The 12,282-nt window shown below is 40.9% G+C and overlaps 1 protein-coding gene across 1 annotated transcript in view; it reads left to right on the top strand.

Annotated features, from left to right (window-relative positions):
* The window catches only part of PLXND1 (plexin D1), a 174,104-nt gene that overhangs the window by 42,112 nt on the left and 119,710 nt on the right, over positions 1–12,282 (top strand). The window contains exons 6-8 of the mRNA XM_056846862.1: positions 4,007–4,138; positions 7,623–7,723; positions 10,118–10,247. Of these exons, the coding sequence (XP_056702840.1) occupies positions 4,007–4,138; positions 7,623–7,723; positions 10,118–10,247 (363 nt within the window). The remainder of the gene's footprint in view (positions 1–4,006; positions 4,139–7,622; positions 7,724–10,117; positions 10,248–12,282) is intronic.

Here is a 12,282-nt window from a genome sequence, read left to right as displayed (position 1 = left end):
AGTCTTCTCTTATAAATTGTTCCTTGTCTTGATTGGTACTTGTGAACAGAAGTATACCCAGACCCACCCACCTCTTGGAATAAATACTTCCTGATTGGCCCTTGCTGGTGCTGAGCTCCACATAAGGCATGTGTCCATGTGTGTGATAATGCTCGTTCCATCTATGTTGAAACAATATATCAAGGACCAAGATTTAAGGCACTGTAATTTTCTCAGAACAGGAGCAGCCACCAGCTGCAGTAACCCACTAGGTGCCACTTGTTGAAGAAAGGGCTCGATATTAGCCCACCAGAGGAACTGTTCATTGTCGTTCCTGCAACAGTAGATGTTGACCCTCAAGGAAAGACGTGACTGGAATCTGCTTTATATCTGTCTGGAGATAATAACACATAATGTAGAAATATTAGATCAGCTTAAGGAGAGGACAGAAGGGAATCCAATTTCTTTCACTGCTTTCCCTAGCAGGAAGGTGGCAAAGATCTTGGTGGTCCTCCAGTTTGAAATTTGCCCCGAGGCACTGGTTAGACCACAAGAGTGCTAGGCAACTGCCATCAAGGGGTGGTATCTCTGTGGAGATACATTCCTCACACAGCTTGTGTTCACGCAACAGCTCTGCTTCCATTATCATATCAGGAAAGGCATCCTTATCTACTGAACCTCCATTAGAGAAAGGCTCCTGGCTGCTCTTTGCTGGGATAATTTGTTCAGATAGCCATAATCTAATTCTGTTACTCAGCTGTGCAACCAGATGCTTCATTTTTTTTTTTTTTTTGCCTTGGGGGCTCCTTGTTACTTGGCATGGAATATAGAATACTTGGTAGGAGTTATAATTCAGGTTTCCCATCCGAGACAAGATAGTAAAAGCGGCATAAGCAGTGTTCAGCCAGCTCCCAGTGCAGCAATTATGGTTTTCTGTCACCTAGGGAATTAATTTGATCTGGTAAAGTACACCTCAAAAGGGCATTTCACAGGAGCCATTATCAATGGTACATTCAAGAGAATCATTAATGGGAGAGCTGTAAGTGTAAAACAGCTATACTATGTATAAGAACAGCATATTAGAACACGCCATGATACAGAACTTTTTGGTCAAAGCATAGAGATGCAGTAATTTGCTTTTATTCCTGGAACAGTTCAGGCAACGTATGACCTACTTCCACCATTGGTTCTTGTAGGTTATCCGGGCTGTGTAACCGTGGTCTTGGAATTTTCTTTCCTGACGTTTCGCCAGCAACTGTGGCAGGCATCTTCAGAGTAGTAACACTGAAGGACAGTGTCTCTCAGTGTCAAGGGTGTAGGAAGAGTAATATATAGTCAGAAAGGGGTTGGGTTTGAGCTGAGTATTGTCCTGCAAAAGTATTGTCCTGTAAGTATCAAGATAATGTGCTAATGAGGGTATGGTATGTTAATATGGAACCATTGTATCCTGAAGTGATCTGTTAATGTGTGTAATCCAAAACTAATCTGTATGGCTATTGTTGAATGTTGTCTTTGTCTGGAGGTTTTTCAGGGCAGGAAGCCAAGCCTTATTCATTCTTAAACTCTCCTCTTTTCTGTTAAAGTTGTGCTGATGTTTATGAATTTCAATGGCTTCTCTGTGCAATCTGACAAAATAGTTGGTAGAATTGTCCAGTCTTTCAGTGTCTTGGAATAAGACCCTGTGTCCTGTTTGTGTCAGTCCATGTTCAGCCACTGCTGATTTCTCAGGTTGGCCAAGTCTGCAGTATCTTTCATGTTCTTTTATCTTTTAAAGACACAATCTCATTGATTAACCAGATTTTTCCAGAAGATATAACAGCCTTATTTCACCATTGTTTGACAACAAGTTATTTCCTATGGGATCAAGAATTTTATGAACAGATTGATGGAGTAGCTATGGGAAGTCCACTCAGTCCAGTAATAGCAAACTTTTACATGGAATATTTTGAAAAGACAGCATTAGAATCAGCACCTTACAAACCTACAGTCTGGTTCAGGTTCGTAGATGATACATTTACCATTTGGAGCCATGGTGAAGAAAAATTAATGGACTTTCTAAACCATCTTAATAATATCCATCCAAACATTCAGTTTACCATGGAAAAGGAAATTGAGGGTAAACTCCCATTTCTTGATACCCTTGTCATCCGTAAATCAAACCTTCAGTTAGGTCACAAGGTCTACCGGAAACCAACTCACACAGATCGCTACTTACACAAAAACTCCAACCACCACCCCCGACAGAAAAGAGGAATAATCAAAACATTAATGGACCGTGCAAGACGGATCTGTGAACCACAGTTTCTCAAGGAAGAAACTAACCATCTAAATCACGCACTGCTAGCAAACGGCTACTCCAAGAATGAAATCAGAAGGGCCATTGAACCAAACAAAAATCAGAAAACTCAAGAAAAACAGTCTCCCATAGGAAAGGTATTCTTGCCATTTATTAAAGGAGTCACTGATAGGATGGAGAAACTTTTGAAAAAACATAACCTACAAACAGTGTTTAAACCCACCAAGAAAATACAACAAATGCTACGATCAGCAAAAGACAAAAGAGACCCCCTCACCTCTGCAGGAGTATATCGTATACCTTGCAGCTGTGGAGAAGTTTACATCGGGACCACAAAACGCAGCATACAAACAAGGATAAAAGAACATGAAAGATACTGCAGACTTGGCCAACCTGAGAAATCAGCAGTGGCTGAACATGGACTGACACAAACAGGACACAGGGTCTTATTCCAAGACACTGAAAGACTGGACAATTCTACCAACTATTTTGTCAGATTGCACAGAGAAGCCATTGAAATTCATAAACATCAGCACAACTTTAACAGAAAAGAGGAGAGTTTAAGAATGAATAAGGCTTGGCTTCCTGCCCTGAAAAACCTCCAGACAAAGACAACATTCAACAATAGCCATACAGATTAGTTTTGGATTACACACATTAACAGATCACTTCAGGATACAATGGTTCCATATTAACATACCATACCCTCATTAGCACATTATCTTGATACTTACAGGACAATACTTTTGCAGGACAATACTCAGCTCAAACCCAACCCCTTTCTGACTATATATTACTCTTCCTACACCCTTGACACTGAGAGACACTGTCCTTCAGTGTTACTACTCTGAAGATGCCTGCCACAGTTGCTGGCGAAACGTCAGGAAAGAAAATTCCAAGACCACGGTTACACAGCCCGGATAACCTACAAGAACCAATGAACTCTGACCGTGAAAGCCTTCGACACTACTTCCACCAGTCTATGCCATTTATGTATGGCTGTTTCCTCATGGTCACCCCACCGACTACTTCGGGGCTTTGCTTTGACTATGCTTGCATTTTCTGTCCGTCAGAGGTTGCCTCCCTCGCCCTGCACATTTTCCTGCATTTTGCCCATGTTTTCTGGATGCTGGCTAAACGCAAATCCAAAAAGCGCAGGCAAAACTTCAAGAAGTTTCTTTGGCATTCTAAGCTGCATCCACGCATTGTAATGTTGGATATTGCACCAGAGCAATCATTCAGGGGATATTTTTTTCCTGTGGGGACAAAGCAATCCAGTTGTGAATTATTACTATAGTGCAACCATTTTGCAATAACCAGTGATGTAGGACTGCAACTCTGCCACAATGGAAGATCCAGTCTATGAAGTGAATCGTCAGCACCAACTTTGGTTCTTTTTCTTGGGTTTGCCACATTCTTACCTGCTTACCATACATGAAGATGGAAGAAAGTAATCAAGTCAAATCTGCACTGATTTCACATACATGGGATTTCATAGTTTTTGTGAAATCGGGTCAATTCAGTTATGCTCCCTAGGCCCCCGAAAATCTTTACATGATGGAAATGATTCATTTTTAAAGCTGAATTTAATCACACAAGAAGCATGCCATGTGAAAAATAGCTGTCAAACTGATCCATTTTTAAAAATCTAAACATCTCTAAGAAGAGTTTCTTTCTCTTCCTCAAAAAGCACTGATTGATGACCTTGTGAAATGTTTTCCTCTCTGACAGATTAATCTGAACAATGCTATGAAGGTGATCAGTAGAGAGTCGATTACTGTGGCTTATGGTGAACCTGTCCACCCTCTCATGCAGTTTGATCCTTCTGACTCCAGCTACTTGTATTTGATGACCTCCCATCAGGTAAGACTATTTTACAAACATACCTGCACTGAGCTGAAGAAATAGGTAGGAATAAAATATACTCTGGAGATCTGTGGAAATGAAAAAGTATATATTTTGATCATCAAATGCAGTCTTAAGTAGACTTGTTCTGAACTTCTCTGTCTAGCTCTTGATTGAGATCTCTCTGAATTTTTAGGATATTTAAGATGATTGCAACCCTCCTAGGAGGAGGTCAGTGGCTGTAAAGTTATTCATTTTGCATATTGGTTTCCCTGGAAATTTAAAGATAGTGGTATCTTTCACTTTTTGTTGAGTGGATCCTTAGTGAAAGCAAACAAGAAATTATTCTAGATGTCATTGGACATTTTAGCTCAATTCTGTTTTGATTTTAAAGTGTCATTATTAGATGTGGCTCTCAGTATGCATTTGATTGTATCTAGCCGATTACTTAACCCTGGCTCATGTGAGAGAACTATGAAACATAGAAAGAGATATATAACTATTTGCTTTCCTGTTGCATTTCAGCTAACTAGCTGAAGAGAAGCAAAGTTCAGCATTTGCTCCTAGCTGCAGTGGCTAACCTACATTCCATTTTAATCTACTGAAGCAGATGTGCACCCAGATATTTTGTACTTGGTGTTTAAACTCTCCAGCTATAATTCCCTGCAGAGTGTCCATTACCACTAAACAGAATTCAGGACAGATTCTTTTTTGAGCTATACATCAAGCCTTTTCTGTATCCAGTGAACACTTTGAATGACAACAGTTTACCTAATATATGCCTTGTCATGCTGTCACTAGTACTAAGCTTACAAGACATCAATTGACCTCTACTTTGGATGTCTCTACAAGTTGTTTCTTTCTCTCTCTGAGGTATTAGCTTTTTGTCCAGGCAAGTGTAGAGAATGCTCTAAACTGTGTATGTTTTTGACTTGAGTTCTGCATAACATAAACAAGAACAAAGCTCAACCATTGAAAACATGGCCAGTTCTTTGCAAATTGCAAGCAAATGTTAGCCGGATATTAGGGAAGTTGGCAAAATTCTGGAAAGTTTTGCAAAAGCCTGCAAAATTCCATGGCTGGGAGCTTTTACTATGCCTGATGTACTTCCATCTTTTTTTCCCCTTCCATAATTTTATAAACATCTCCCATGTCTCTCTTTAATCGTCTTTTTTTCTAAGTTAGCAAGCCAAACACACATTATATACTCATCCATACATGAGGGTGTAATCATGAGAGTATTCCTGGCTGATTTTAAAACATATGGGGAAAGGATTTCTCTTAGGTAGGTTATGCACAAGCAGTTGAGGATGTTATGGCTTCCAAACCAGTACTATGTTTTACAAGAAGAAGAAGAAGAAGAGTATTTTTTTATATGTTGATTTTCTCTACCTTTTAAGGAGAATCAAACTGGCTTACAGTTTCCTTCCCTTCTTCTCCCCACAACAGACACCTTCATAGAATCATAGAGTTGGAAGGGACCACCAGGGTCATCTAGTTCAACCCTCTGCACAATGCAGGAAATTCACTACTACTTCCCCACCCCTACCCCCAGTGACCCATACTCCATGCCCAGAAGATGGCCAAGATGCCCTCCCTCTCATGATCTAAGGTCATAGAATCAGCATTGCTGACAGATGACCATCTAGCCTCTGCTTAAAAACCTCCAGGGAAGGAGAGCTTACCACCTCCCGAGGAAGCCTATTCCACTGAGGAACCCCTCTAGCTTAGAAAATACTTCCTAATGTCTAGACGGAAACTCTTTTGATTTAATTTCAACCCATTGGTTCTGGTCCGACAACAGAAAACAGAAAACAACTTGGCACCATCCTGTACATGACAGCTTGAAGTACTTGAAGATGGTTATCATATCACCTCTGAGTCTTCTCCTCTTCAGGTTAAAATACCCAGCTCCTTCAGCCTTTCCTCATAGGACTTGGTCTACCTTGTGAGGTAGGTGGGTCTGAGAGAGCTCAAAGAGAATTGTGATTAGCCCAAGGTTACCCAGCTGGCTTCATGTGGAGGAGTGGGGAAACCAACCCGGTTCACCAGTTGAGAGTCTGCCGCTCATGTGGAGGAGTAGGGAATCAAACCCAGTTCTCCAGATCAGAGTCCACCACTCCAAACCACCGCTCTTAACTACTACATCATGCTGGCTCTCCAAAACTGGGATTCCTTGTATGGCTAGATAGTACTTGCTTCATAAAGGGTACCTATAAACAGCCTTCATATTCAGCAGCATTGGAGAAGACGTCAAGGCAGGCTGAGGTTCAGATCCTTGAAATTCCGTATAAGCCAAGCTGGTCAGCTACCTACATCCTGTTGACTCCTTTCCCAAAAGTGGGCTGACAATTTCACCTTTCTAGCCTGATAATTAAAAGTGAGACCACCATGGCGACAGACCCTGTTTTTGGTTCTTGTAGGTTATCCGGGCTGTGTAACCGTGGTCTTGGTATTTTCTTTCTTTACTTTTCGCCAGCAGCTGTGGCAGGCATCTTCAGAGGAGTAACACTGAAGGACAGTGTCTCTCAGGAAAGAAAATACCAAGACCACGGTTACAGAGCCCGGATAATCTACAAGAACCAATGAACTCTGACCGTGAAAGCCTTCGACAAGACCCTGTTTTATTTATTGCTTTTCTTAATGAAACTCAGTGCAGCTAATGAAACGTAATCAGGAAAAAACAATTCACAAAACAGCATAGAAATCATAAAACCAGACTACACCCAAATTTAAACGAAAACAGCGAGGGGATCAGCTCCTCTACAACACGCTAGCCATCAAATCCTTGTTGTGGCAAAATTGCTTTGCAGTCATTGCAGAAGGCATTAGAGAATAAGCACTCTGAAGAAGTGAGCTCTGGCTCTTGAAACTTCATGCCCATAAGATGAGCAAAGCCACCTAGATGACATAGTTAAATTGTGGAACTCCGTGCTCCAGGATGTGGGGATGGCTGCCAACTTGGAAGTCTTTAAGAGGGGAGTGGACATGTCCATGGAGGAGAGGGCTATCCATGGCTACTAGTCAAAATGGATACTAGTCATGATGCATACCTATTCTCTTTAGTATCAGAGGAGCATGCCTATTATATTGGGTGCTGTGAAACACAGGCAGGATGTTGCTGCAATCGTCTTGTTTGTGAGGCTCCTGGTTGGCCACTGTATGAACAGACTGCTGGACTTGATGGACCTTGGTCTGATCCAGCATGGTTTTTCTTATGTGCTTATGGTTAATGAAACATTGAGCTGGCTGTCATCATCACATTGATGACACCCAAACCCAGTCCTTTCAATGATCTTATTAAATGGCCAAATGCACATATTGAAAAGCATAACTGAGAACATATGTCCAAGGAGCTCCAAATCTCAGGTGTTACACTGCTGACTCAGCCTGTGTAATACCACAGTAATGTTGATAAAGATCTCCTTCTATTAACAGAGGAATGTGTTTCAGAGAGTTTGATAGTTTAGCAATTATTGCTGTTGTTTTCTTGGTTGCTCAGGTGGCCCGTGTGAAAGTATCTGCCTGTGATCAATACACCACATGTACTGAGTGCTTAGCTGCAGCCGATGCTTACTGTGGATGGTGCACCTTGGAGACCAGGTGACGTATTTTTTACCCGCCTCTCAGAACATTCTGAGGAGAAAATCGTTTTGTTCTGTATTGAGTGAAATTACTAGTCATGTCAATTTCAACACTCTGCTCTTGTGACAATGTTTTGGATTGTTGACACACATTTGAACAGCCATTTCTAATTTTAACAGCTTATTTTGAAACAGTAATTTTCATGGCTGAAATCTCAGCATTCACAAAGCATCTGAGAAGCATTTCATAAACAATTTGTTCTTCTTTGATAAACATAATTGTCTATGAAAAAGCCATTCATAAGTAATTGAAACAGTACATTATAAAAACAAGTGTTAAGAGATGGCATTGAATTTGACAAGATTTTTAAAAAGTCATGCAATGTAATTAAAAGCAGTACTGAATTACTTTGTGAGTTGTTTCTGTACCGTTGCGCTGTAAAACAGGTGTTCCACGAAGGAACCTATAAAGATCTTTTAAAGTGGCTGACCATTAAAGTAGGTGGTCTAAACAATCCTGGAAGCATTTCTGTGGTGATACTACGTAACTGACAATTAGGGTGATATAAAAACATTTACTAGGTATTTTAAAGGGACAATATACCACTGTAATATGTGGTTTAGGGGAAGGTGGCATGGTAAAGCAGGATCTCGACAGATCTCGGAAGCTAAGCAGGGTCAGTATTTGGAAGTGAGACCACCAAGAAAGACTCTGTGGAGGAAGGCAATGGCAAACCACCTCTGCTTCTCACTTGCCTTGAAAGTCCCTTGCCGGGGTCACCATAAGTTGGCTGTGACTTTGTCGGCACTTTACACACACAATCTCTGATTTAATTTTTCTTTTCTTTTTTTGTCAAATATATAACCCTCTGCAATAGACTTGCTCAGTGAAGCATACAGTCTTTTATTTCCTAGTATTTTTAAACTCCTATGCTAAACTGAAATTTAAATTGAATAATGGTAGAACTGTGCTTGTTTTAAATATTCAGGAATCTTGTGCACAGTGTAGAATCTTGACACTCCTGACTTTAAAAAGTTAAATTTGTGGTGTAGAAAACTTGAAAATCGGAAGTAAGCATTGTACAGAAACTTAGAAGCAAGAAAAGCAAAGCTTCTCATAGGTCCCAAGCACTGGTGGTATCGAGGGTAGCAATAGAGCTGCCATGTACCCCAGTAGTAGGTTTAGTTTACCAGCAGGAACAACAAGATCCTCCCAATTAGCAATGGCTTCTTCTGGCTATGTTCTGTGAGCAATCAGAATGGCTTGTAACAGCTAACCCTATCCACACAACCCTGCGCCTCATATTATCAATGATGAAGCAAGTTGCCTGGTAAAACACGATTGTGCTAGATGTCCCTGTCAGCATTAAGTTATAGATGGAGAGGTAAAATAGTGTGTCTGCCCATTTGTATATGCCAGCAGTCTGGTTGGCAAATTCAGCTGTGCCAACTCATTCTGCAGTTAAATATAAGGGCTATGCCACAGTGCCACTAAATGATGCGCCATCTTTTACTTATATAAGATACAAGTGGGGGGCTTGCTAGGCAAGGGAAATCCTCATTGCAGGTCCCTTCCTCATCTCCTCTTGCAGTGGCTCCGCCCCCACCCCCTTGTCCACTCAGTGGCTCCACCCCCTTGTCCACTCACCAGTTGTCCATTTCAGCTAGGGTTGCCAGGTTCCTCTTTGCCACCAGCAGGAGGTTTTTGGAGCGGGGTTTGGGGAGGGGAGGGACTTCAATGCCATAGACTCCAATTGCCAAAGCGGCCATTTTCTCCAGGTGAACTGTCAGCTGGAGATCAGTTGTAATAGCAGGAGATCTCCAGCTAGTACCTGGAGGTTGGCAACCCTACCCTCAGACACCCACCCGATTTTCCTCCCCCAGTTGTCTTTTCACTCTACTGTGAGGAAGCAGCCTAGAGTATAGTATAACAGCATAAGACTATGGAGCGGGTTTTCATGGGGATACTGGCCAGAACACAGTAAAGATTGTCTAAGCAGAGCAATCAATTTACTTTACTTGAACAAGGTATTTGTTTTAAGGGAATATCAGATGAACAGAAACAGAGTGAAATGAAAGGAGATTGCATAGTCGCTAATACACTGCTCTGAAGTTGTTAAGCCATTAGAAAGCTTAATTGGTGGTTTCCATGGGTTTAATATTCAATTTTTCTAAATCAAATATAGAATAAGAGTGTTTGGGAAATGTATAGAGAGACCATAAGGTGTGTACCAGCCTAATTTTTCTTGTGAACTTTGTTTTTGAAGGCGACATGCTGATATCATGGAGCATTGTGCTGATTATATAAAATGAGCATTGGGAAAGTAACAAATGAGGAGATGACTGCAATTCTTCAATAAAACAATTAGTAGTGTGAAGATCACATGCCATATATCTTTGTAATCATTTTTAGGTGTTCCATGCAGTATGAATGTGCTAATTTTGTTGAACCCAATTTCTGGATAAGTGCAAGTGAGGGAGTGCGTCAGTGCCCTTCGATGACCATAATACCCTCAGAAATAAACATTGATGAGGAGAACCAGGTATGTCAAATGAGAACAGCACTATGTAGATAACTAGAAGTCATAGATCTCATTCAGTGTGAGTTTAATACTAGATAATTAGGGGCCATTGTCATATTGCCATGTTACTACCTCTGGAAGCTGAGAATAAATTGGCCTTTTTAAGCACTGATATTTTGCAGTATGGAGGTTTTCAGACTTTTTTCTCAGTAAGGCAGCAAATTCATTCAAAAATATTTAATTAGGCACCAAGTAAAAGCTTTAGGGGTGTTTCTCTATTTATGAGAAGTCATGCTTTGAGAGCCGTCCCAGTTCTTAGATGAATAAGAATGAGCTGCCTAACATACCATAAAGAGCCATGCTTAAAGATCAGTTTTAAAAAGAATATAAGAACAAGGCCAAGACTAAATAGTTGGCAGGCTTAAAACTTGACCACAAAAGGCTAGCTATCTTGAACTATGAATATGGAAGGACACTGTTTCAAAGTTCAGCCACAGATAGAGTTTTCGTCCTTTTTCAGTGCCCAAAATGGTCTGTAATTTTTAGGATTTGTTTTGTTTTTAAATCATCATGCAGTTTTGAGAATAGGTCATTTGAACTTTGTTTGCATGCCGTTTTATTAACACAGCCAGAAAACAGACCAAAAGTCAGGGAGAGTCACTTTCTCTAGTGTCACTTCTGATCTAGGATCTTATTAGGTGCTACAAGGTCACTATTGTGATACCTTTCGTTGGACCAAATTCTGCGCATGCTTTGCTGTGCATGCTTGCCGGGCTCTTTCTCTTTTGGCTGACTTTTAGGGGAGTTACTGTGAGCCAAGTTTGGGTGGGCCAAAGATCGTCGCTATTTGCCAGCAAATTATGTAAGAGTTTTCTTTGTCTTCCAGAATCAAAATCCTCCCATGAGACAGAGGATTAGTTTAATGTAAGAGCCAGTTAAGAACATAGCCTTTCCCCCCTTAGAAACGACCATCGTAAAGCAACTAAATGAGTAACGTTTTTAAAAAAACACAACAAAGATTGTATGTTTTGTATATTTGTATATTTTGAAGCTTCTTTTCCAAGATTGGAGAGTTACTTTTTCTTTAACAAAGCAGACCTGGCCCTTCAGCGACATTACCTGTATGGAAATGTTTCAAATGAACACTTGGTACTTTCCATGGTGAAGTGCTTTCTATGTGCTTTGTCCATTAAAGGAGAATCCTCTTCCTTTAGCAATGCAAGTGTGCTAATGTGAACTAAATTCTGTGACCATTTCTGTACCCATAGAACAGTATTATTTTTGTGTCCTTCTCTTCAACTGCTATAAGCCACTATTTGACTGATGCTGTATCAGGGAAAGTGTACTTATGGGAGTGTCAGAGTAAGACCTGGGAGACTTGAATTAAATTCCCTACCCTACTGGGAAGCTCACTGGGCCCAGCTTGGCCCAATTACTCTCTTTTGGCCTCACCTGCCTCACCATGTTGTTGTGAGGATAAGGCATGAAGAAAAGAACCACGTGTGCTCCTCTGAGCACTTTAGTAAAATCTTTTAAAAATTAGTTAAAAGCTTGGGCTAGGAACTAGGAGACCTAGGTTTGAATCTCCACTCTTCCATGGAAGTTTGCTGAGTGGCCTTAGGCCAGTCACACATTCTCAGCCAGATTACCTCACATAGTTGTTGTGAGGATAAAATGGAGGAGAGGAGATCAATGTAAGCCACTTTGGTTCCCCCAGTGGGAAGAAAGCAGTAAAGTGAAGTAAATCTAATGACTTTTATAAAGACCAGTCAATTAGAAGTGCCCATTCCAGTCTACATTCCTTTGTCTTGTCTTTTTAGCACCTGAGCAAGTGCTAAAGCTTCTTCTTTTTTAAAACTAAAACTAGCCTGGCTACTGGATTTTTTTGTGCATTCTGTACTTGGTCTGAAACTGCTCATCACAGCTACTGAGCGCTCCTTCCCTTAGTTTTGGGGAGGTTGGCAACTTATAGATACTTTTATTTAACCCTCCCCTAGCATTCCCTTCCCCATTTTTCCCTGACTGGAAGAGATTCCCTTCCCAATCACCACATGAG

The sequence above is a fragment of the Euleptes europaea genome, chromosome 1, assembly GCF_029931775.1.
Source record: "Euleptes europaea isolate rEulEur1 chromosome 1, rEulEur1.hap1, whole genome shotgun sequence".
NCBI classification, from domain to species: domain Eukaryota; kingdom Metazoa; phylum Chordata; class Lepidosauria; order Squamata; family Sphaerodactylidae; genus Euleptes; species Euleptes europaea.
The sequence above is the reverse complement of the archived record's forward strand: the minus strand, read 5'-3'. Positions and strand labels throughout refer to the sequence as shown.